General features: G+C 46.8%; 1 protein-coding gene across 3 annotated transcripts in view; it reads left to right on the top strand.

The window, feature by feature from the left end:
• The window catches only part of ENAH (ENAH actin regulator), a 113,789-nt gene that overhangs the window by 71,496 nt on the left and 19,727 nt on the right, over positions 1 to 22,566 (top strand). For 2 of the 3 annotated variants that reach the window (XM_079763374.1, XM_079763375.1), the window contains 3 exons: positions 8,420 to 8,504; positions 15,587 to 15,891; positions 17,788 to 17,898. In XM_079763374.1, the coding sequence (XP_079619500.1) occupies positions 8,420 to 8,504; positions 15,587 to 15,891; positions 17,788 to 17,898 (501 nt within the window). The remainder of the gene's footprint in view (positions 1 to 8,419; positions 8,505 to 15,586; positions 15,892 to 17,787; positions 17,899 to 22,566) is intronic. The other variant, XM_079763376.1, reaches the window with a different exon arrangement.

The following is a 22,566-nucleotide window of genomic DNA, read 5'->3' as shown; positions in this document are numbered from 1 at the left end:
CTCTGAAATCAATAAAAATATATTTTAAAAAAATAAATAAAAGGCAGGGGGAGCCGAAACCGGTTTGGCTCAGTGGATGGAGCGTCAGCCTGCGGACTGAAGGGTCCCAGGTTCGGTTCCGGTCAAGGGCATGTACCTTGGTTGCGGGCACATCCCCGGTGGGGGGTGTGCAGGAGGCAGCTGATCGATGTTTCTCTCTCATCTTCTCTCATCGATGTTTCTGACTATCTCTCTCCCTTCCTCTCTGTTAAAAAATCAATAAAATATATATTTTTAAAAAAAGAATATGCTTTTTATATTTAAAAAAAAAAGGGAGGGGGAGAAGCCCGAGAAATAAGAGACTGGCAGATTCACAGACTCCATTAGAAATAAACGAACCCCCAGCACACGACCATTGTAAGGTGAGGGGATCTGATGGCCATGGCCATTTTTCTTCTCCTTAAGTCTAAATACATAGTACACGTTGCTTTTTGGATACACGATCCTCAGTTCCTGTTTTTCTTTAGGGCCCGTCCTACTTTATCTTGGTCCGAAGCCTATTTTCATAGGGCTCCCTTAAAGGGAAGAAAAAATTCCCTTTCTAGGTGAAATGTGAGCTCGATGGTATATCGATGCCGAAACGAATTCTGCTGTGTCGCCACCTTGCTGAGTTGACTTGTCTGGACAGGGAATGTTCTTTTCCCAGATCCCACCCTCCTTCCTCACATCAATATGAAGCAGGAAATGCTGTTAGCGGGACGCGGATGAGGCAATGAATAATTTAGTATCTCTGGGAAATGCAAACTGCGGTAGAATTCAAGCAGCCAGTCTCAGAATTGAGATCAGTATTTTTTCCTGACACGATGATGGTAAGAAGTAAAAGTCAGTGGGAAGAAGGTGCTTAGAGACAGATACCAAACGCAAGAATGGCGCATGATGGTTTAAACTGGGACAAGATTGGGAGTTTTTGGTCTAAAATGTTTTGTCTCGTGCAGTAACCATGGTTTCCCTGCATTGTGACAATTGGCAGATGATTTTTTTTGCCAAAATGATCGGTGATGGACCGTGGTCATTTCTCTGCTGTCAGAGACGAGATAATTTCTCAGGTTTTTCTTGTAAGTTTTTATATTTGCCTTCTGTTCCCACTCCCCGTTAAATGTGAATTAAAGGAATGGAAAGGGTAAAACTTGGAAGACTAGGCACGTTTATTTCGTGAAGGCTTTGTAGAAGTAGCCATTTACAAACATGGGTAAGGCAGAGTTTCTTAAAGTTTAAATTTAAAATGGAATTATTTGAAATTTCCTAAATTGCTCATCTCTTTTGGGATGATCTAATTAGTTTGGTAGCCGTTTTATATGTATGCCTGTGGTCTTTTTTTGGTCATTACTGTAAATATTGTGCATGTGACTTTAATAATAGGTTGGGTGGTCGGAAGTACTTAGCAAAGGGGACCTTTATCAGTCTTTATTTTGTTTGTGTTTGAGAATACCTGCTGAAAAATAGTTTTAAAACAAGATTGATACTTAATTGGACTATATTAAGTCTAATTTTTAAATGTGATGAAAACATCCTGAATTTTAAGATTTATTACCATTTTCAGATGTGCATTCTTTAAATATAAATTGGTTTGGGTCTGATTCTGTGCAAACTTTAATTAGTATAAATTATATTATTTGAGGAATACAATTTTAGAGGAAATCTAAAATACTGTCTTGTTTGCCTTTATGTAGACTTTTTAAAGTCGATATATTTCTAACCTGTTTATTGTTTCTGGTTAATAACAATGGAAAAAAGTCTTTCCCATGCTGAGAAGAATTTCTATAGGATTTTGTCGAATGTCGCTAATATAACACTAAAAAAAAAAAATCTGATCTTGTTTTTTTCCACCTCAATTTTGAATGTCACCTTGATTTTATATAAGCCCTTTTCATTAATTATCACCTCTTCTCATTGAGTTTTGTCTCATAAAGAGAATTTACTTCATTCATGCTTAAGGTAAATTTTAATGTAGGTAGCCTAAATATTAAAAGGCTATTTGATGTTGCCACTGTCAAATATGTGTACATATATACTATTGAGAGAGAGAAAAAAAAAACACAATAAAATGTGGCTTGGCAAAACAATGAATAGTTTTGATGTTTTCCAAAGTGGAAAGCAAATGAAGATATTCTTATTTTATATCCGTGACTATAAAACACTTTACTTGCTGTAGGTTGTTTAAAATGGCTTTGGTCTTTTCCCCACTAGTAGAAATGAGTATTTATCGTGTTAAGTTGAAGCATTTCTCCTAAAAAAAAATTTTTTTCCAGCTGCCAATTCCCCTAAGTGAGCAATACTAAAAGAGAGGGTAGATACCATGACATTCCCTCTCATGACCAGAGATCCTGACTTCCTGTACCGCAGCTTTATTTACTTTTAAAAATAATAATTGTTATGCATACATCGATTGCACTCCCTGATGGTATAACTCAGGAAATAATGAAGCTGTACGTGCCTCATTCGAACTGTGTGGCTTGCTGGCTTTCTCCCCAAATAAGATTACCCACCACTTTTTAATTTTTTAAAAAAATATATTTTATTGATTTTTTACAGAGAGGAAGGGAGAGGGAGAGAAGAGTTAGAAACATTGATGAGAGAGAAACATCCATCAGCTGCCTCCTGCACACTCCCCACTGGGGATGTGTCCACAACCAAGGCACATGCCCTTGACCGGAATCGAACCTGGGGCCCTTGAGTCCGCAGGCCGAGGCTCTATCCACTGAGCCACACCGGTCAGGGCTACCCACCACTTCTTGAGAAAGCGAATGTCCGAGAGGTCGCGTTGAGGACATGACAGAGCTCCCGGGAGGCGGGTCCAGGGAGGAAGTATGTTATAAAAAACGTGTTGCACCTTTCCAAGCGCCTTCTAGTCTGTGTCAATGTCAAGTTCTTCGGATGGCCCCCGGTCCGTTGGAGCTTCTAACGCCCAGGTGTCTGTTGCAGCCCAGAGCAAGGTGGCTGGCAGCCAGGAGAGCACTAATTTGCGATGTATTTTCTGTGGTAAGCTACGTTCTGTTTCCATTCCTTTTCCAAGCCGTGCTCCATCCTGACCGCGCGCATCTCCATCCCTTTCCTTTCCTTAGGGCCGTGGGCAGGTTTTGTGGTATCGGGGGTAATGCAGCCAGCTCCCGTTGTTTTTTTTGTTTTTTTAATGTCATGATATTCGTTGTGGTTCCCGTAGGCGATTCGGTCAGCTTTTGAGTTGGTATCCTTGAGTAGCGAGGATTTATTTAGAATCAGGATCTTAGAGTTTAACTCCAATGAGAGTGGGGTTTTTTGTTTGTTTGTTTGTTCGTTTTCATTTTTAACTATTTTGTTGGAGAGCGGTCTTTTAATTTGGAGTTTAAGGGGAAATCCATCTTCCTATGATTTGGGGGATGTCCATGTGCCTTATTGGGAGGGAGCTTTTGCTAAACTTGAGTTTGTAAGGTGTGCAGGTTACCAGGCAGACGTAAGCTCTTACTTGCTTTCGTAGGTTGATTTCTGACCCAACAGCCTCTTTTTACTCGGTAGTGTAGGTATTTGTGGCTTAGGCGTGAATTTAGGCTTTATAGAGTGTTTTCTGTCACTCTCCTATTCAGAAGTGTGTACATATATGTATTGTTTGTATAGACAAGCCAGATATGTCACTTAGCCACCCCAAATTCCAATTAATCAGATAAATGCATATCCTTATTCTTACACAGGCTATATCTACACACACACACACACACACACACACACACACACACACACACCTGATTTCTTTTTATCTTCATTTGATTCTAAAACTTTCTGTTTTGAAAACCCAAGTTCAGAAAGTAACTTACAAATTTTAGAGCTTTTTTTTTTTTTAACTCATGTATACTTTTTTTTTTTTTTTTACTTCTGTATAGCTGGCCAGATTTTTAAATGAGATAAAATTATAAAATGATATACTGCTAATTTTTAAAAAATATATATATTTTATTGATTTTTTGCAGAGAGGAAGGGAGAGGGATAGAGAGTTAGAAACATCAATGAGAGAGAAACATCGATCAGCTGCCTCCTGCACACTCCCTACTGGGTATATGCCTGCAACCAAGGTACATGCCCTTGACCGGAATCGAACCTGGGACCCTTCAGTCCACAGGCCGACACTCTGTCCACTGAGCCAAACCGGTCAGGTCAGGGCTCTTGTTATATTTAATGATTGCTCCAGGTGACACAGTTACAGCAGTGGGCCTGTTTGGCTCTCTATATAAATCTCCCCATTTCCGCCCAGAATCCACAGTTATTGCAGATTAAGTTTCATCAGTAACTTTAAAGTCTGAATTTTCTGCCTCCTCTTTGGGTTTCTTTCAGGCCCTCTTTTGAACTAGCCATGGATGATTATTCGTATTTATGTTTTTAGGACTCTAGTCTTTTTGGAAAACCTACTTGATGTTCTATACTTGCTACTGAATATGTTGAGTTCCCCCTGCAGAATAATAGTACAGTTTACCCAGTTGCAGAGAGAGGATTGATCTAGCCTTAATGGACGTTGGATTTTTTTTTTAAGTTGTAAAATTATGTGTTAAAAAGCGGATTTCCCCCATTATTATCTTGAATTGTACAAACAATATAATTACCACATGGCTAAGCTTAAACTTGATTGTATTGTGTATAATAACACCTATTTGTCTTTTGGCCCTGTGTTTTGAAGTAATCTGTGGCTACGGGTGAAGTTATGTTTGTGAAAATTAAAATGTTGTAGTGAGTACAATGTGCTTTCGCCAGAACTCAGTATTGAAGTCAAGACTGAATTGCCCATTCATTCATTCCTGGCTCAGGGAGAGATTCCGCTCTGACTTCCATCATTTATAGAATACCATTTCAGCGACATGGACACATTTTCTTTATTAGAAATTGTAATTCACACGCTTTGCTATATGAATTCTAGCCAGGAAAAAAATTAAGATCAACCATTGGTTTTGACGGTGGTAATAAAAGAGAAAACTAACCCTCAAGTAGCTATTCTTTTATGATAATATAGTAGGAACGAGCAGTGATCTAGCTCTTCTCTTTTTTTCCAAAAGAGAACCGTTAGCCCGCACATGATGCTCATAAAATGTTGTCATTTGCCCACTGGTTAGGAAAGGACCTTGTCTGCAGTGTGGGGGGGACACAGACCCCCATGTTAGGAATATTGTGAAGTGAGTGATGGTTCTGTTCCCCGAAATACAGTGGCAGCTGACCAGCCCCGCCCGATCCTAGTCGCTGCTTCCTGTTGGCGTGTTGGTGCCTTTGGTAGAACTTACGAGTTGCCTAACCCAGCAGAGAAGGCTTGGCAAGGAGGCGAAATGTCGTCGTGTGCCTGAAGTTCGTAACTTACCCAGAACTCTTTTATCTCATGCTGATGATGTATTTATACCATCTTGAAATGCACATGGATTTCAATGTGCTCGCGATTGGGGCTTGACAATATTGATGAAGAAGAATCAAACACGACCCCCCAGATTGAGTATAGATGGCAGGGAGAACCCTTACCCTCCCCGGCCCCCCAGTTAAAGGCTGTCTAGGGAAAGACACACAGCCCATCAGCACAAAGAGCCATAGAGCCTGGAGGGAGAATTTTCAGTTGTTCTTGGATCAAACTCCCCTCCCCCCGTCCCCCCCCCCCCACCACTTAAAAAGGATCTTCCATGAGGTTTATCCTTACTTCTCAGCTGCATGAAGAAACTGTAGTAAATTACCTTTATGAGTGATATCAGCCAGGAGAGGAACTCCTTTTAAGACAAGTTTGCTGCGTAAACTTTTAACTCAAAATAGAATCCAAAACAGTTTGTGAATTGCTAAAAAAAAAAATAATAAAAAAATCCTTTTTCTCATTCAGATTCTTTTGTGAGTCACGTCAACTTTTGTTAGTTTGTTTAGTTATTCACCTGAGGATATTTTTTTTCATTGATTTTTAGCGAGAAACTTTGATGTGAGAGAGACACATCAACTGGTTGCTCCCCTCTGGGGCCGAGCATCCAGCCTGCAGAGGAGGCGCGTGCCCTTGATCAGAATCCAACCCTCGACCCTTCGGTCCATGGGCCAACGCTCTAACCACTGAGCAACCGGCCAGGGCTGTTCTTTTTTTTTTTTTTTTTAACCTGTTTAACAAAACCAATGGAATTGTGTTGAAAGTTTCACATACCTTCTTTTTTTAAAATACATTTTATTGATTTTTTTACAGAGAGGAAGGGAGAGGGATAGAGAGTTAGAAACATCGATGAGAGAGAAACATCAATCAGCTGCCTCCTGCACACTGCCTACTGGGGATGTGCCTGCAACCAAGGTACATGCCCTTGACCGGAATCGAACCCGGGACCCTTCAGTCCCCAGGCCAGTGCACCATCCAATGAGCTAAATGGGTCAGGGCTCACATATCTTGTTGAGTTTATATATTTGCGTTAAAACTTACATGGATAGATTTTAATATATTTATAATATTATCTTTGCGATATATGCCCGCCCTAGATGTAGTAATAATTGCATTCTTCTTTGAGATGGATGCCAAGGAAGTGTAAGCTTCTGACGTCCAGCTGTTTAATTATTTGAGCAGCCTCAGGTCTTCACTTACATACACAAACATTGTTTTATAAAACTAGTTAACCCACAGTAGCCTTGTGCCTTGCCCCTTTAACATTTTTGGATAAATATAACTTCAGATATATAAAATATTTCCCCCGAATTACTTACATTTTCTCAAAGTTGCCCTCCCACCTTCTTCTGCCCCCCAAAAAGACGAGACTTCTTTGCCCTGTGAAGTGTTAAACATTAGTGTATGGCTTGCTGTGGCAGTATTTTTACATGATTGCGTTCATGTTCTCAAGAAGGAAAGCATTCCAGTCTGCTCGCCAGCCAGGTTCTGTATTCTCATTTATGCAAACAGTTAAGTGCCTATTTTATTTTGACTTAAAATGCTTTTTTATTTGTTGTTGTTGTGAGTGATCACATGGGGTTAGTATATTTTCATATTTCCTTCATGTGGTTATCAACATAGCCGAGTCTTAGGGAACCTAATGAAATACTTCACTGCAGATGCCATCTGATTTGTCTTTAGAGGACAAATTAAATGATGAACGTAAAATATGTGTTAAAGAGATGAGGAAAAATTAGTAGGTAAGTTCAGATCAAATTGTGGTGTTTTTTTTTTTTAATTATTATTATTTATCACGGGATAAACCAGTTCTGTATGACATTTGAATGAGTCTTATTCTTCTGGTTGGGAAGTTTACTCCACTAGTATAAAATACTTTGTGCTGTGACTTCGTAGATGATGAGACTTGAGAAGCATTTATTAACTTTTTTTATACTAGTGGTTTACGAAACACTTTTAAAATACCCGGTGGGGCACTTGGCTGGCACACGAATTCATAGACATGTACAGCATGTCATTCATTACTCATCTATTTCTCCCCAAGAGTGGAAGAGGGCTACTTCTTTATTCTCTTGTTTAATGGATTCGATCGCAAAACTGGTCTGCTGTGACCCTCGGCATTGCCTGTGAGGGCCAGCATTTATCTCATTTGGTGGCACATCTGGATTTTATATCCGGAGACGTTAAAATGTCCCATGATTTAGTGGCATTCTTTACCAGACGCTAAACATAGGTCTGCCTTGTACATGACACGGAAGCATGGATGGCCATTACGGTTTCTCATGGCTGAAGCATGCGGATTTGAATGCAGGGTTGGTGTGTGTTTTTGTTTCGTTTTTTTAAACGCCCCAGATGAAAAGTAAGATGACCTCTGTTGCATTAAAAATTCAGACAAATAGGTTAATTATATATTAAGCTTAGCCAATGTTTTTATTTTATTTTATTTCATTTTATTTATTAATTTTTTTTACCAGTGCTCAATGCCAGGCCATTAAAATGCGAAGGGTAGCTTTAACTGAGCAAATTTGATAATTGCGCTAGCATGTATCAGTCTAGTAAGAAGGTTCTCACACACTCTCTCTCTCCTGTTTTTCATTTCCAGTGTTCTATTTAGGTGAGTTTTGAATTCTGATTTTTTTCATTCTTTTTTTTTTTTTTTAAGTTCTCCACTCTCATGAGCCGGTCCTCCTGGGAGAATGTGTCATTGTCTTAGAAATGTCAAGCTTAGGCGCCTACCCAGCTGCTCATTGAACCCCTGTTTTCCTCCAGCTCGTCATATATAAATGTCCATTTCCCCCTTCATTGTGGATGTTTCCCATTTGTTCCAAGCAAGCCTTTGGGTATGGTGACGGTATTACGTTCGCAGTCTCTCATTTGCTGCTGTGTTATGGGAAGCTTATGCTTTATTTTGCTAAGCAACAAGAAGATACATTTGTAGATACGTGACGGTTTTTATGTTATTCTCATGGTTTTACCTCTAGCCAGCTAAATATCAAGATAATGTTCACCTATAATGTTTTTTCCTCCCTTTTTTAGGGCCAACATTGCCTAGACAAAATTCACAACTACCTGCCCAAGTGCAAAATGGCCCATCCCAAGAAGAATTGGAAATTCAGAGGAGGTAAATTTACCAGTTCTTGTTTATACTTTTTCATTCTGCTGTGGGAGATCAAGCTCCAAACATCCTCATATCGAAAACAGATGATCTCTCATTAGTCCCTTGAAAGTCAAAAATTTCATTGTTACACCATTAAGTTTTGTAGTCACCAATAATAAACGAGAAGATTGTTGTTATGCTGGACAACAGATGTTAAGATAGTTATAATTTCCTATCTGCTTCATTGTAAACGTCATATTCGTGTAGGTTTAAATGTTTTAAACAGCATGAACATATCTTTGTACCTCAAAGAGTCTTATTTTTACAGTAGTTATAAATTAATTTGTGATCCTTGTGGCTTTCACGGGACTAATGGACTAGAAAGTTGAAATAGTGCTGGCCATTTGTGGAAGGCATTGAACTTGAGAGACTAGCATTGGGTGTGGCAGTGGACTACAAAACCATTCTGTTTATGATGAAACTGCTAATTGAGTGAGATCTATAACATGATCTTCATTATTTCAATGCAGCTTATAAATATACTAGAAAGAATGAGCAGAATCTCTTGAACGGTAAGCTGCTTTATAACACAATAGTTTTCTAGAATTCAGGTATAGTCGGTAAGGGAAGCTGAGCTAGTTGAACCATGTCCCATTTTATTATTTTTTTTTCCCCATGTCCCATTTTAAAAAAAAAAACGTGTGAGAGGTGTATCAGGCCGGTCGCTAGGAGGTCACCTTGTTCTGGAGAGCTGAGAATCGTTGCGTGGATGGGTTTTTCCATCTGACAAGCATTTGCTCCAGGACAGGCCAGCATTTCTTCTGTGACCTTGGATTTGGCTCTTCGATGTGAAACATTCCTCGTGTTCTCTGTGTTGTCATCAGACATGTCTCCCTGACAAACCAAGGAATCTCTTGCCATGTTATGTGTCTGCTGCTTTGGTGTAAACTACATATCTCTGAGGAAGGCTCTCTAGGATCTCCCAGAATGATTTTTTTCTTTTTTTTTTTGCCAAAGCCTATATATTCAGGTAGATTACTCCTGAAATAGCCTCCACATTTGGTGAAAATCTAACTCTTTGGAGTGATGCTGTAATGAACAGATTTTATAAGTAAAATTAAGTTTCTATAGAAATAGGAAAGTTTAGCCCTAACTGGTTTGGCTCAGTGGATAGATCGTCGACCTGCGGACTCAAGGGTCCTCCCAGGTTCGGTTCTGGTCAAGGGCGTGTACCTTGGTTGCGGGCACGTCCTCAGTAGGGGGTGTGCAGGAGGCAGCTGATTGATGTTTCTCTCTCATCGATGTTTCTAACTCTCTATCCCTCTTCCTTCCTCTCTGTAAAAAAAAAAAATCAATAAAATATATTTTAAAAAAAAAGAAATAGGAAAGCTTAAAAAATATAATCATTCCAGTTTTATATTGAGAGTTTTAAAGATTTTTAAAAAATACATATTTTTATTGATTTCAGAGAGGAAGGGAGAGGGAAGAGAGAGAGTTAGAAACATCAATGATGAGAGAGAATCATTGATCGGCTGCCTCCTACACCCCTGTTACTGGGTATTGAGCCCGCAACCAGGACATGTGTCCTCGATCAGAATCGAACCCAAGACCCTTCAGTCCGCAGGCTGACACTCTGTCCACTGAGGCAAGCTGGCTAGGGCCCATATTGAGAGTTTTACACATACCAGAATAATTCCAAGAGTTAGGAACACACAGACACATAGCTACACACACACACACACACACACACACACACACCAGGAAAGCAATGACTAAAACATGATCATAGTCTTAAAACGTGTAGAAAACTAGGAAGAGCCAGGAGAAAAGCCAAAACACAAAATACATAATTTCGGTTAATACGCAGTGGGCAAGCAGGTAACCCGAGACAGTGGCTCAGGCCAGGGCCGTGCAGGGTAGAAACAGACACCATGAGGGACGGCTGGCTCCCCGGGTCACAGGCGGGTGATCCCCGGCGCAGAGGGTCGCCAGGAAGCTGCAGCGTGCGGCTTTAGCTGGACGTGAGCGTCGGGTGCATTTCCAGGCGTTGTTATGAGAACCCCGTGCCTCTTCGATGTCGTTTCTCCGAACGCAGAGCCAGCCCTAGAGCGCTCATCCGGGCTTCGGGTTTTCCTGTCGGTGCGTAAGTTGATCCCTGCGGGTTTGAAAGTTGGAGATGTTGTTGCTGTTACCTGCTGGTTCCGTGGAAGACTGTCACGTGGTCATTTTGAAGAGTGAACTCCGCATTTCTGAAAGATGGGTGTGGGTTTTTGCTAAGTTACCTTCTGTCCACAGTCCTGCAGACTCTTCCTCCTTGTAGGTAACCCTTCCAGACCAGGGTACCTCCCTCTCCATATTCATTTCATCTCGACTCCTTCACTCTCCACCCATTTCCTTTTTAATCTCAACGAAATGCACTTTGTGTCTCCCACAAATCTACGGGACATGCTACTTCCCTTCTAGGTTAAATGTTCTGCCTTCCTTCCAGTACTATGATGTCTCTTCTTTTTGCGAATTCTTCTCCCTTTCTATTCTTTGCTGTACCTCTTCTTTTTTTTTTTTTAACTTGTACAAGATTTTTATTTAATTTTTGTACCCCTTTTTTTTAATATATATATGAGGCGTTGCACTTAGCTCTCCTTTTTCTTTCTGTACACAGTATACCCTTTGAAAAATTAATGATTTGGTTGGATGTTGTAGTTTTCTCTTAACGCTTTTATGCTGATGGCTTCCGGACCTCTAGCTCCCACTGTGATCATACGCGTGAGGTCCAGACCCATGTTCCCAGCTAAATGCCGAAGTCGTGGGTCCTTTTGAGAATTTGGTGAAAGCAGGAGACTACTGCCCTCTTCTCTCCGGCCCCCAACCCTTCCCATATGTGTGTGTGTGTGTGCATGCACACACATGCATGCATTTACATGCAAACCTGCATACTGTTTTAGACGGTCACAGACCCCCTGGCTTCCAACAGTGAGAATTCCTACATACAACTCATCTACTTGGGTGTTCTACTGACACCTCAGTTTAACGCTTACGATTTCGTTCTTAATGCAGATTTCTCCTCTTTCATGTTTCAGCTTAGAAAGTCTGTTATTATCCTCAGTCACAGTCTCTGTCTAGACCTTGTTATTTTCCCCCTAAAAGCCTTTGGGATTCTCATTACTAATAGCTTTCTCCACTATTTATTCTCTGTGTACTGCTATAGTTTCTAGGTGATTTTTCTGTCTTTCACCAAGATCCCTTTCCGTTATTCCTACTTTATTACTGCGAGGTTAATTTTTTTTAAAAAATGTTGGGTTTTTTTTTTTGCACACAGCAAAGAAAATCTCATACAGCCCAGCCGGCGTGGCTCAGGGGTTGAGCGTTGACCTAGGAACCAGGAGGTCATGGTTTGATTCCCGGTCAGGGCACATGCCTGGGTTGCGGGCTCCATCCCCAAGTGTGGGGTGTGCAGGAGGCAGCTGACCCATGACTCTCATCATGGATGTTTCTCTCTCTCTCCCTCTCCCTTTCTCTCTGATACCAATAAAAACATATTAAAAAAAAAAAGAAAAAGAAAATCTCACACAGTACAGGAGGGTCTGAAACAGGGATGGGTACTCTGCTCCATGGCTGGGTTTCCTTGTAGAACCACGTGGTCAGCCAGGGGTCATGTGAGTGGATCTTGCGGATGTACTCAAAGTGGTGTTAGGATTCGATTGGGAGACTGAGGAAGGAACGGTTGGGGGGTGGGGAGGGGTTTCATGGCTGTAGGAATTAAATCATTTGTGTAGTAGGAAGTCAGTGGGTAACACCTAAACCTGGAAAACTAAGAAGTATTAGTTGTTAAGCAAATTACTGTACTTAGAAACACGCGATAAATACCAAAGTGTTGAACGCAGTTGCTTATGGGAACAAAATCAGAAGTGAAGGTGGGGAACAGGATTCTTGTTTGGTTATAGGATGACTTGACTTTTTAAGCTGTGTATGCATTTTATTACTTTAACTAGAGGCCCGGTGCATGAAAATCGTGCATGGGGGGGAGGGAGGGAATCCCTCAGCCCGTCCTGCACCCTCTCCAATCTGGGTCCCCTCGGGGGATGTCCCTCTCGCAATCTGGGACTGCTGGCTCCTAACCATTCATCTGCCTGCCTGCCTGATCGCCCCTAACCTCTCTCCCTGCCGACCTGATCGCGCCTAACTGCTCTCCCCTGCCGGCCTGATCACCCCTAACTGCTCCTCTGCCTTCCTGATTGCCCCTAACCGCCTCTGCCTCGGCCCCTGCCACCGTGGTGGCTTTGTCCGGAAGGATGACCGGAAGATGTCCGGTCAACTTGGTCTAATTAGCATATTACCCTTTTATTAGTATAGATTATTTTGAATAAGCGTGACATTGAGTTGACAAAGGGAATGTTTACTATCGATGTTAAATCTTAGTAGTCCAATACCTTTATAGTAGTAACACTACGATCGTGCAGTTTAGCTTTCTATTCCTATGCGTATGATTTCTAATACCCGTTTTTGATTCCGACTCATTAATACTTGGCGTCCTTGGCTGACTGTGATGAAGAGACATATTCTGAGAAACGTGAGTCAGTTCTATGTCAGTCTCCACGTAGAACTTCATTTAGTTCATGCCTATAAATAGCTCGCCAATCACCCCTACTACCTGAGCGTTATAAAAGGAGCAGTAATCTCAGCACAGACGCAGGGAAGTCGGAGACATGAAAGTGTACAGATCCCAGTTTAGCCTTCAGAGGCAGGATGGACCCAGAGTTGACCGCCTTTTCTTGTAAGTGTTGCCCCGTGCCTCGGAAGCTTTGTAATACCAAAACGTAACTGTCTTATTTATATTTATCTTTTTCCATTTGTATACGAATAGAGATGTGAAAGGCCCACATTACATATTTTAAAAAAAAACAACAAATTTATTCGGTTTTATTTTCTGACAGTTGTCAGTAATATCAGAGCGTTACTGAATGTTATCAACCCAGAACATTCTTCTTAGCCTGCCCTCCTACTTCATTATGTCAAAATGTAAAGCGCTCTTTACTTCCCTAACACTCTTTGTGATAGGGAAGGCTGAAGGAAATGCAGTTTTAAATGTTGTTAATTTATATTTTGCTCGCTTTAAAAAAAAAAATCAGTCTTGGAGTCAACATACACGAACTAGGTGTTTGAATACATGCAAAGGCTATTCATCTCATTGGCCGGCGCTCTATACATCTCTTTCCATGTGTGGACACCTCTTTGGGGAATATTATGACATACAGACCAATCTTCTCAAGTTAGGGCACCCTTAATGGTAAATACCATCATTCAGTAACTCTTTGAGATTCACTTCACTCATACCTGGCCTGCCTTCTGCATGTAACTTCAACTTTTGGTGTTAAAAGCATTGTACTGCTTAGAGAAGCAACCCTTAATTTATAGTAAGAAATGAGATGTCGTCTTAGAATGTTCTGTGGTTCAACTGTGAACAGTGACCACATTATCAGACAAATAACACTGGATACTGATTTAATCAGCAGAAATCAGTATTTTCCCCTATCCTTGTATTGGGAGAGAGGCTTGTGTGTGGCGAGGGAATTGGAGAAGATGTCTTCTTATTAGAAAGCCAGTAGATGATGTCTAAAGTTAAAACATAAGAAACATCTCAAGAGTTGACAGTCATCGTCTCCGATGTGTTGGAAATGGGTGGGAAGGCAGGCAGGTGAGCAGTTAGGGACGATCAGGCAGGCAGGCAGAGGGTTAGGGGCGATCAGGCAGGCAGGCAGAGGGTTAGGGGCGATAAGGCAGGCAGGCAGGCGAACGGTTAGGAGCCAGCAGTCCCGGATTGCTAGAGGGATGTCCGATTGCCAGTTTAGGCCCGACCCCACAGGGATCCCTGCAGAATTGGGCCTAAACTGGCAGTTGGACATCCCCCAAGTGGTCCCAGATTGTGAGAGGGTGCAGGCCGGGCTGAAGGACCCTTTCTCCCTCCCTCCCCCCCCCCCCATGCACAAATTTTGTGAACCAGGCCTCTCGTAGTTTTATATAAGGAAGAGTCTGGAAGTATGAATGCCAAAATGTTCCTTACAGTTCCCTCTGGATCCGAGACGTCAGATAACTTAAACTTTATTTCTTCTTACTTAACTGTGGGGCTTCCCCCCCCTCTTTTTTTTTCCCACTTAGGAAACTTTCATTGAGCTATCCTTAAGACCAGCCATTGCATTTTCTAAAATTTTGTTTTACTTGTGCAATGAAGATTTTGTGTCGTGCTTTTAGGAAGGAAATTAAAATTCAGAAATTATTTTCTTTGAGGGATTAAAATAACTCCTTGGTCATTAAAGTTGATCCGTTATTTGGAAAATCCATTGATCTGCAACACTTTATTCATGGCAAGTACAGAATAAAATGAGATAGTAGTGTGACGTGCTGAAGCAGTCAGCCAAAAGTGACCCTACCAAGAGAAATTATTTTCATTTCTATGAGACTGATAGGTCACCTCTATCCAAAGGAGCCCTTATCAGGTGGGGGAAAGATTTTTAAAAATATATATATTTTATTGATTTTTTTTACAGAGGAAGGGAGAGGGATAGAGAGCTAGAAACATCGATGAGAGAGAAACATCAATCAGCTGCCTTCTGCACACCCCCTACTGGGGATGAGCCTGCAACCAAGGTACATGCCCTTGACCGGAATCGAACCCAGGACCCTTCAGTCCGCAGGCCGACGCTCTATCCACTGAGCCAAACCGGTCAGGGCAGGGGAAAGATGTTGATTGCACGCGCTCCATCACTTTGTATTTGAGTCAGAAATGAAGTGCAGCCCTGGCCAGTTTGGCTCCGTGGATAGAGCATCGGCTCGTGGACTGAGAGGTCCCGGGTTCGATTCCGGCCAAGGGCACATGCCTGGGTTGCAGGCTCTGTCCCCAGTGGGGGGCGTGCGGGAGGCAGCCGATCAATGATTCTCTCTCATCATTGATGTTTCTATCTCTATCCCTCTCCCTTCCTCTCTGAAATCAATAAAAAATAACTTTAAAAAAATGAAGTGCATATAGGTTCATCAGAAAAGAAATAGGATTTTCATGAGTCGCCATAAATGCCTGTTTTAAAATAGTTTTTTTTTTTTTTTTTAAATTTCAGGCAACTTCAAGAACAGCAGCGGCAGAAGGAGCTGGAGCGGGAGAGGCTGGAGCGAGAAAGGATGGAGCGGGAGAGGCTGGAGAGGGAGAGGTCCGAGAGGGAGAGGCTGGAGAGAGAGCGGCAGGAGCAGGAGCAGCTGGAGAGAGAGAGACAAGAGCGGGAGCGGGAGCGGCAGGACCGCCTGGAGCGGGAGCGGCAGGAGCGGGAGCGGCTGGAGAGATTGGACCGCGAGCGGCAGGAGCGGGAGCGGCAGGAGCAGCTGGAGCGGGAGCAGCGGGAGCGGGAGCGGAGAGTATCCAGCACCGGTAAGACGCCGGCACGCTGCGCCCTGTTCTTGGCCTCTGCGCGTGGACGATGGGCGATAACTGGGTGCAGTCAGGTGTTGGCATATTGGGCGCCGGGGATGCTCGGGATTAAGCAGTGTGGGTGGGAGTTAGGAAACATACCCAGTTGCCGCTTTCACGTTTCCTCTTTATTTCTCTCTGTTGCTCTTTGCTTGGAGCCTTCAAGAAAGCTCTTAGAAATTCGTATCCTGGCATTCTTAATTCTTACAACTCCCCCTCAATCGGCTCTAAAGCATAAGGGTTTCTTAGGAAATTTTTTATAGTGGGGCAGCGTGGGCTGTATTTCCCTCTTGGGGTTGCTTCAATGGCCTCGGATGCTTTAGGATGATAGTGCCGTTCAGCACGATGGTATTCCCAAGACTTTGGAGGAGGTATTAAAAGCAGTAGGCGAGAAAGAATCCTCCCTCCAACGGGCCAGTTATATTTCAGAGTATTTTTTAATATTGTGGAAATTGACGAAATGATGGAATTTATCGAAAGACCCGCCGGTTAAGATATGACCGAAAGGTTGAGGTCTTATTACATTCGTTGACGTGAACATTTATTATTACATTCGCTAAAATCAACACTTACGATAGGGTCTGATAATTCGTTTTTATTCCATATGGCCTCTATGGAAGGTCTCAGGGTGGGTTGGACAAATATTGGTCGATTGGTTTGTTGTTTGCGTTAGGTATTTGCCTTTACCTGCCCCATTATTTTCTGGGGGTTCTAGCCCATGGGACAAAAGTTTCCCACAAATAAGCATTGAGTTCGGGGTTCCCAGCCCTTTACAATAAACATTTGCCTGTTTGGCTGTTTAAAAAGAAACAAACAAACAAACAAAAAACCCAGTTGAACTTATTTATCTGTTGATGGTCCTTCATCGTCTAATCTCAACGACCTTTGGAGGACTAAGGAAGGAAAATGAAGGAGGCAGGCCTGCGTTTTCCTTGTCAAGGGCGGGCTGACCCCGGCTCAGTGCATCCGTCTACTCGTTAGATGGAGAGAACACGTACCTCGCCCTCTTCTGGGTCCCAGGATGTGTTGACGAGCGAGAGCGTTCTCGGGGGGAGCCCCCCGCGCCCCGTTTCTCTGTACTGACAAAAGTCTGCTTGTGTACACTGTGTCTGAGTGCTGGTTTTTGTCCTTCACTGGCTCCTTTTTCTCTCTCCTTTCTGATCCTGTCTCTCGCTGCCGCTTCCCACCTCTGTCCAGCGCCACCTTCCGACAGCTCCCCGCATAGCGCTCCACCTCCCGACGGGGCCAGTTGCCAGCCGCCGCCGGCACCTCCTCCATCCCACGCCACAGGCCTCTCGGCTCCGGGGCCGGGGGCCACCCCTGATTACGCTGGAGTGACCGCTTTGCCACCTGCTCCCGCCCCCCCCACCCCGCCCCTGCGGCACCCGGCGACCCGGTTCGCCACCTCCCTCGGGTCCGCCTTCCACCCGGTCCTGCCCCATTACGCCACCGCCCCGCGCCCCCTGAGCAAAAACTCTCGGCCCTCTTCTCCCGTGAACACCCCCCCTTCTCAGCCTCCAGCTGCGAGGCCCTGTGCCTGGTCTGCTTCGAGCTTCTCGCCCCTCCCCCCGTCCCCCCCAGTCATGATCAGCAGCCCCCCAGGCAAAGCCGCGGGTCCCCGGCCCGTCCTCCCCGTGTGTGTCTCCTCTCCGATGCCTCCGTCCCCGACAGCACCCAGTAGTGGGCTGCTGGACTCGGTCCCCTACCCCGTGTCCCCACCGCCTACCTCGGGGCCGGCGCCGCCGCCCCCCCTCGCACCGCTGTCACACTGTGGACCGCCAGCCTGTCCTCCTCCGGGCGCCCCCGTTGCCTCAGCCCCCTCACCCAAGCCTAGCGTTCTCCCTTCTCCCTCTGCAGCCGCCCCTGCCTCTGTGGAGACTCCTCTAAACTCTGTGCTGGGAGACTCCTCTGCTTCTGAGCCAGGCTTGCAGGCAGCCGCTCAGCCGGCCGAGACTCCAGCCCCACCGGGTAAGGCCCCCCGCGCTCGCTGCCAACAGCTGGCACCGCCCAGCGGGCTGGGGAGGGTGGCTTTGATCGTGGCCAGGGCATCACCTTGAGGCCAGAGCACGCCGTGTAAAGTGGGTTTGTCTTCTGCCGGGTGAATTGCACGTGGAGGACCCACCTGAGGAATGTCCATGCTGCACTAGATGTTGGCATCGTCAGCGGGACCCCACTTCTCCGGGACCTGAGGGCCTCCTCCACACATGGCTTCTCAGTGTCACCGAGAAAGCATTGCAGGCCACGCTGGGGGCACACAGACGCTGTGTGATCTGCCTGGTCTTCCTTGCGTTTCTGGGAAACGTAGAGAGATGTTCAGGGCCCGGCTGCAGTCATTCCATGTATCATCCTAGGTCCATGGTCAGCAAACTATGGCTCGCGAGTCACATGCGGCTCTTTGGCCCCTTGAGTGTGGCTCTTCCACAAAATACCACGGCCTGGGCGAGTCTATGTTGAAGAAGTGGCGTTAGAAGAAGTTTAAGTTTAAAAAACTTGGCTCTCCAAGGAAATTTCAATCATTGTACTGTTGATATTTGGCTCTGCTGACTAATGAGTTTGCCGACCACTGGTCTAGGGTCTCCCCTGCAGCAGTTCCAGTCTCGGACCCTGTTTCATCTCAGTCTTCCTTTCCCGAGTTGGGGTCCCCCATACCACTGGACTTCCAGGGGTGGTGCTCCCCTGACCCCCCGCGGAGCAGCCTGGCTTTGCAGGACGGGTGGAGAGCGTGGCAGGCTGGCTGTCTGCCCCAAAGAGGTCCATGGCCCCGAGTTACAAGAAGTAGCAGGCTAAAGCAATAGTTGAGAGAGAGAGTAGCATCTTCTACAGTCATCCCTCCGCCTACCCCACCCCATGCCTGAACCTTGGTGTCATGGTAACGGGGAAGGGAGGATGTAATCTTCTATGTATGGATTCTCTCTCTCTCTCTCGTTAATCCTTCGATATTTTTCCCATTGCTTTTCAGAGAGAGTGGAAGGGAGGGAGGGAAGAGAGAGAGAGAGAAACATGGATGTGAGAGACACATCAACTGGTTGCCTCCCACATGCACCCCGACCCGGGTATGTGCCCTTGACTAGGAATCGAACCTCCGACCCCTTTGGTCTTGCGGGCCGATGCTCTAACCATTGAGCAACACCAGCCAGGGCTAAGTATGGATTATTTCTGTGTAGAGGAGGACCTGGCTCTGTAAGTAAATGAGAAGGTGTTTAGCAAACCTCCTGCCCCTTGAAAAATAGGATTTAGCAAGAATTACAGAAAGGAATAGGACAACAAATTGGTGCATACCAACAGTGTTATAAGTCTGGATTTAAACACACCTTTTTTTTTTTTTAAATCTTCCTTCTCAGATAAAGTAATAAGTCTCATTATTGCTGCATATATATTTTTCTTGTGGACTTCTCGGATGTGCATAAACATTTTGAGCCAGAAGTCTAGTTTAGTATCACAGTGACAGTAATGCCGGACAGAGAGGCCCAACTAGCTTGAGGGGTCAGACAGCCTCCCTGCAGCAGCCTTCGCAGTAACCCCTGGGAGATGGGCGGCCCCTGGGAGATTGACTGACAGCCCCTGGGAGATGGACAGCCCCTGGGAGATGGACAGGCCCTGGGAGATTGACAGCCCCTGGGAGATTGACTGACAGCCCCTGGGAGATTGACTGACAGCCCCTGGGAGATGGACAGCCCCTGGGAGATTGACAGCCCCTGGGAGATGGACAGGCCCTGGAAGATTGACGGCCCCTGGGAGATTGACAGCCCCTGGGAGATTGACTGACAGCCCCTGGGAGATTGACAGCCCCTGGGAGATGGACAGCCCCTGGGAGAAGGACTGACAGCCCCTGGGAGATTGACAGCCCCTGGGAGATTGACTGACAGCCCCTGGGAGATTGACAGCCCCTGGGAGATTGACTGACAGCCCCTGGGAGATTGACTGACAGCCCCTGGGAGATGGACTGACAGCCCCTGGGAGATGGACTGACAGCCCCTGGGAGATGGACTGACAGCCCCTGGGAGATTGACAGCCCCTGGGAGATGGACAGCCCCTGGGAGATGGACTGACAGCCCCTGGGAGATTGACAGCCCCTGGGAGATGGACTGACAGCCCCTGGGAGATTGACTGACAGCCCCTGGGAGATGGACAGCCCCTGGGAGATGGACTGACAGCCCCTGGGAGATGGACTGACAGCCCCTGGGAGATGGACTGACAGCCCCTGGGAGATTGACTGACAGCCCCTGGGAGATTGACTGACAGCCCCTGGGTGATGGACAGCCCCTGGGAGATGGACAGGCCCTGGGAGATTGACGGCCCCTGGGAGATGGACAGCCCCTGGGAGATGGACGGCCCCTGGGAGATGGACGGCCCCTGGGAGATTGACTGACAGCCCCTGGGAGATTGACGGCCCCTGGGAGATGGACAGCCCCTGGGAGATGGACGGCCCCTGGGAGATTGACTGACAGCCCCTGGGAGATGGACTGACAGCCCCTGGGAGATGGACTGACAGCCCCTGGGAGATGGACTGACAGCCCCTGGGAGATGGACTGACAGCCCCTGGGAGATGGACAGCCCCTGGGAGATGGACAGCCCCTGGGAGATGGACTGACAGCCCCTGGGAGATGGACTGACAGCCCCTGGGAGATGGACAGCCCCTGGGAGATGGACTGACAGCCCCTGGGAGATGGACTGACAGCCCCTGGGAGATTGACTGACAGCCCCTGGGAGATTGACTGACAGCCCCTGGGAGATTGACTGACAGCCCCTGGGAGATTGACTGACAGCCCCTGGGAGATGGACTGACAGCCCCTGGGAGATGGACTGACAGCCCCTGGGAGATGGACTGACAGCCCCTGGGAGATGGACTGACAGCCCCTGGGAGATGGACTGACAGCCCCTGGGAGATTGACTGACAGCCCCTGGGTGATGGACAGCCCCTGGGAGATGGACTGACAGCCCCTGGGAGATGGACTGACAGCCCCTGGGAGATGGACTGACAGCCCCTGGGAGATTGACTGACAGCCCCTGGGAGATTGACTGACAGCCCCTGGGTGATGGACAGCCCCTGGGAGATGGACAGGCCCTGGGAGATTGACGGCCCCTGGGAGATGGACAGCCCCTGGGAGATGGACGGCCCCTGGGAGATGGACGGCCCCTGGGAGATTGACTGACAGCCCCTGGGAGATTGACGGCCCCTGGGAGATGGACAGCCCCTGGGAGATGGACGGCCCCTGGGAGATTGACTGACAGCCCCTGGGAGATGGACTGACAGCCCCTGGGAGATGGACTGACAGCCCCTGGGAGATGGACTGACAGCCCCTGGGAGATGGACTGACAGCCCCTGGGAGATGGACAGCCCCTGGGAGATGGACAGCCCCTGGGAGATGGACTGACAGCCCCTGGGAGATGGACTGACAGCCCCTGGGAGATGGACAGCCCCTGGGAGATGGACTGACAGCCCCTGGGAGATGGACTGACAGCCCCTGGGAGATTGACTGACAGCCCCTGGGAGATTGACTGACAGCCCCTGGGAGATTGACTGACAGCCCCTGGGAGATTGACTGACAGCCCCTGGGAGATGGACTGACAGCCCCTGGGAGATGGACTGACAGCCCCTGGGAGATGGACTGACAGCCCCTGGGAGATGGACTGACAGCCCCTGGGAGATGGACTGACAGCCCCTGGGAGATTGACTGACAGCCCCTGGGAGATTGACTGACAGCTCCTGGGAGATGGACGGCCCCTGGGAGATGGACAGCCCCTGGGAGATTGACGGACAGCCCCTGGGAGATTGACGGACAGCCCCTGGGAGATTGACTGACAGCCCCTGGGAGATTGACGGCCCCTGGGAGATTGACTGACAGCCCCTGGGAGATTGACGGCCCCTGGGAGATTGACTGACAGCCCCTGGGAGATTGACTGACAGCCCCTGGGACATGGGCAGCCCCTGGGAGATGGACTGACAGCCCCTGGGAGATGGACAGCCCCTGGGAGATGGACTGACAGCCCCTGGGAGATGGACAGACCCTGGGAGATTGACTGACAGCCCCTGGGAGATGGACAGCCCCTGGGAGATTGACTGACAGCCCCTGGGAGATGGACAGCCCCTGGGAGATTGACGGACAGCCTCTGGGACATGGGCAGCCCCTGGGAGATGGACTGACAGCCCCTGGGAGATGGACAGCCCCTGGGAGATTGACTGACAGCCCCTGGGAGATGGACAGCCCCTGGGAGATTGACTGACAGCCCCTGGGAGATGGACAGCCCCTGGGAGATGGACTGACAGTCCCTGGGAGATTGACTGACAGCCCCTGGGAGATGGACTGACAGCCCCTGGGAGATTGACTGACAGCCCCTGGGAGATGGACTGACAGCCCCTGGGAGATTGACTGACAGCCCCTGGGAGATGGACAGCCCCTGGGAGATGGACTGACAGCCCCTGGGAGATTGACTGACAGCCCCTGGGAGATGGACTGACAGCCCCTGGGAGATGGACTGACAGCCCCTGGGAGATGGACAGCCCCTGGGAGATGGACTGACAGCCCCTGGGAGATGGACAGCCCCTGGGAGATGGACTGACAGCCCCTGGGAGATTGACAGCCCCTGGGAGATGGACAGCCCCTGGGAGATGGACTGACAGCCCCTGGGAGATTG

The sequence above is a fragment of the Cnephaeus nilssonii genome, assembly GCF_951640355.1.
Source record: "Cnephaeus nilssonii genome assembly, chromosome: 23".
NCBI classification, from domain to species: domain Eukaryota; kingdom Metazoa; phylum Chordata; class Mammalia; order Chiroptera; family Vespertilionidae; genus Cnephaeus; species Cnephaeus nilssonii.
Note: the sequence above shows the minus strand (reverse complement) of the source record. Positions and strands in the feature narration are given on the sequence as shown.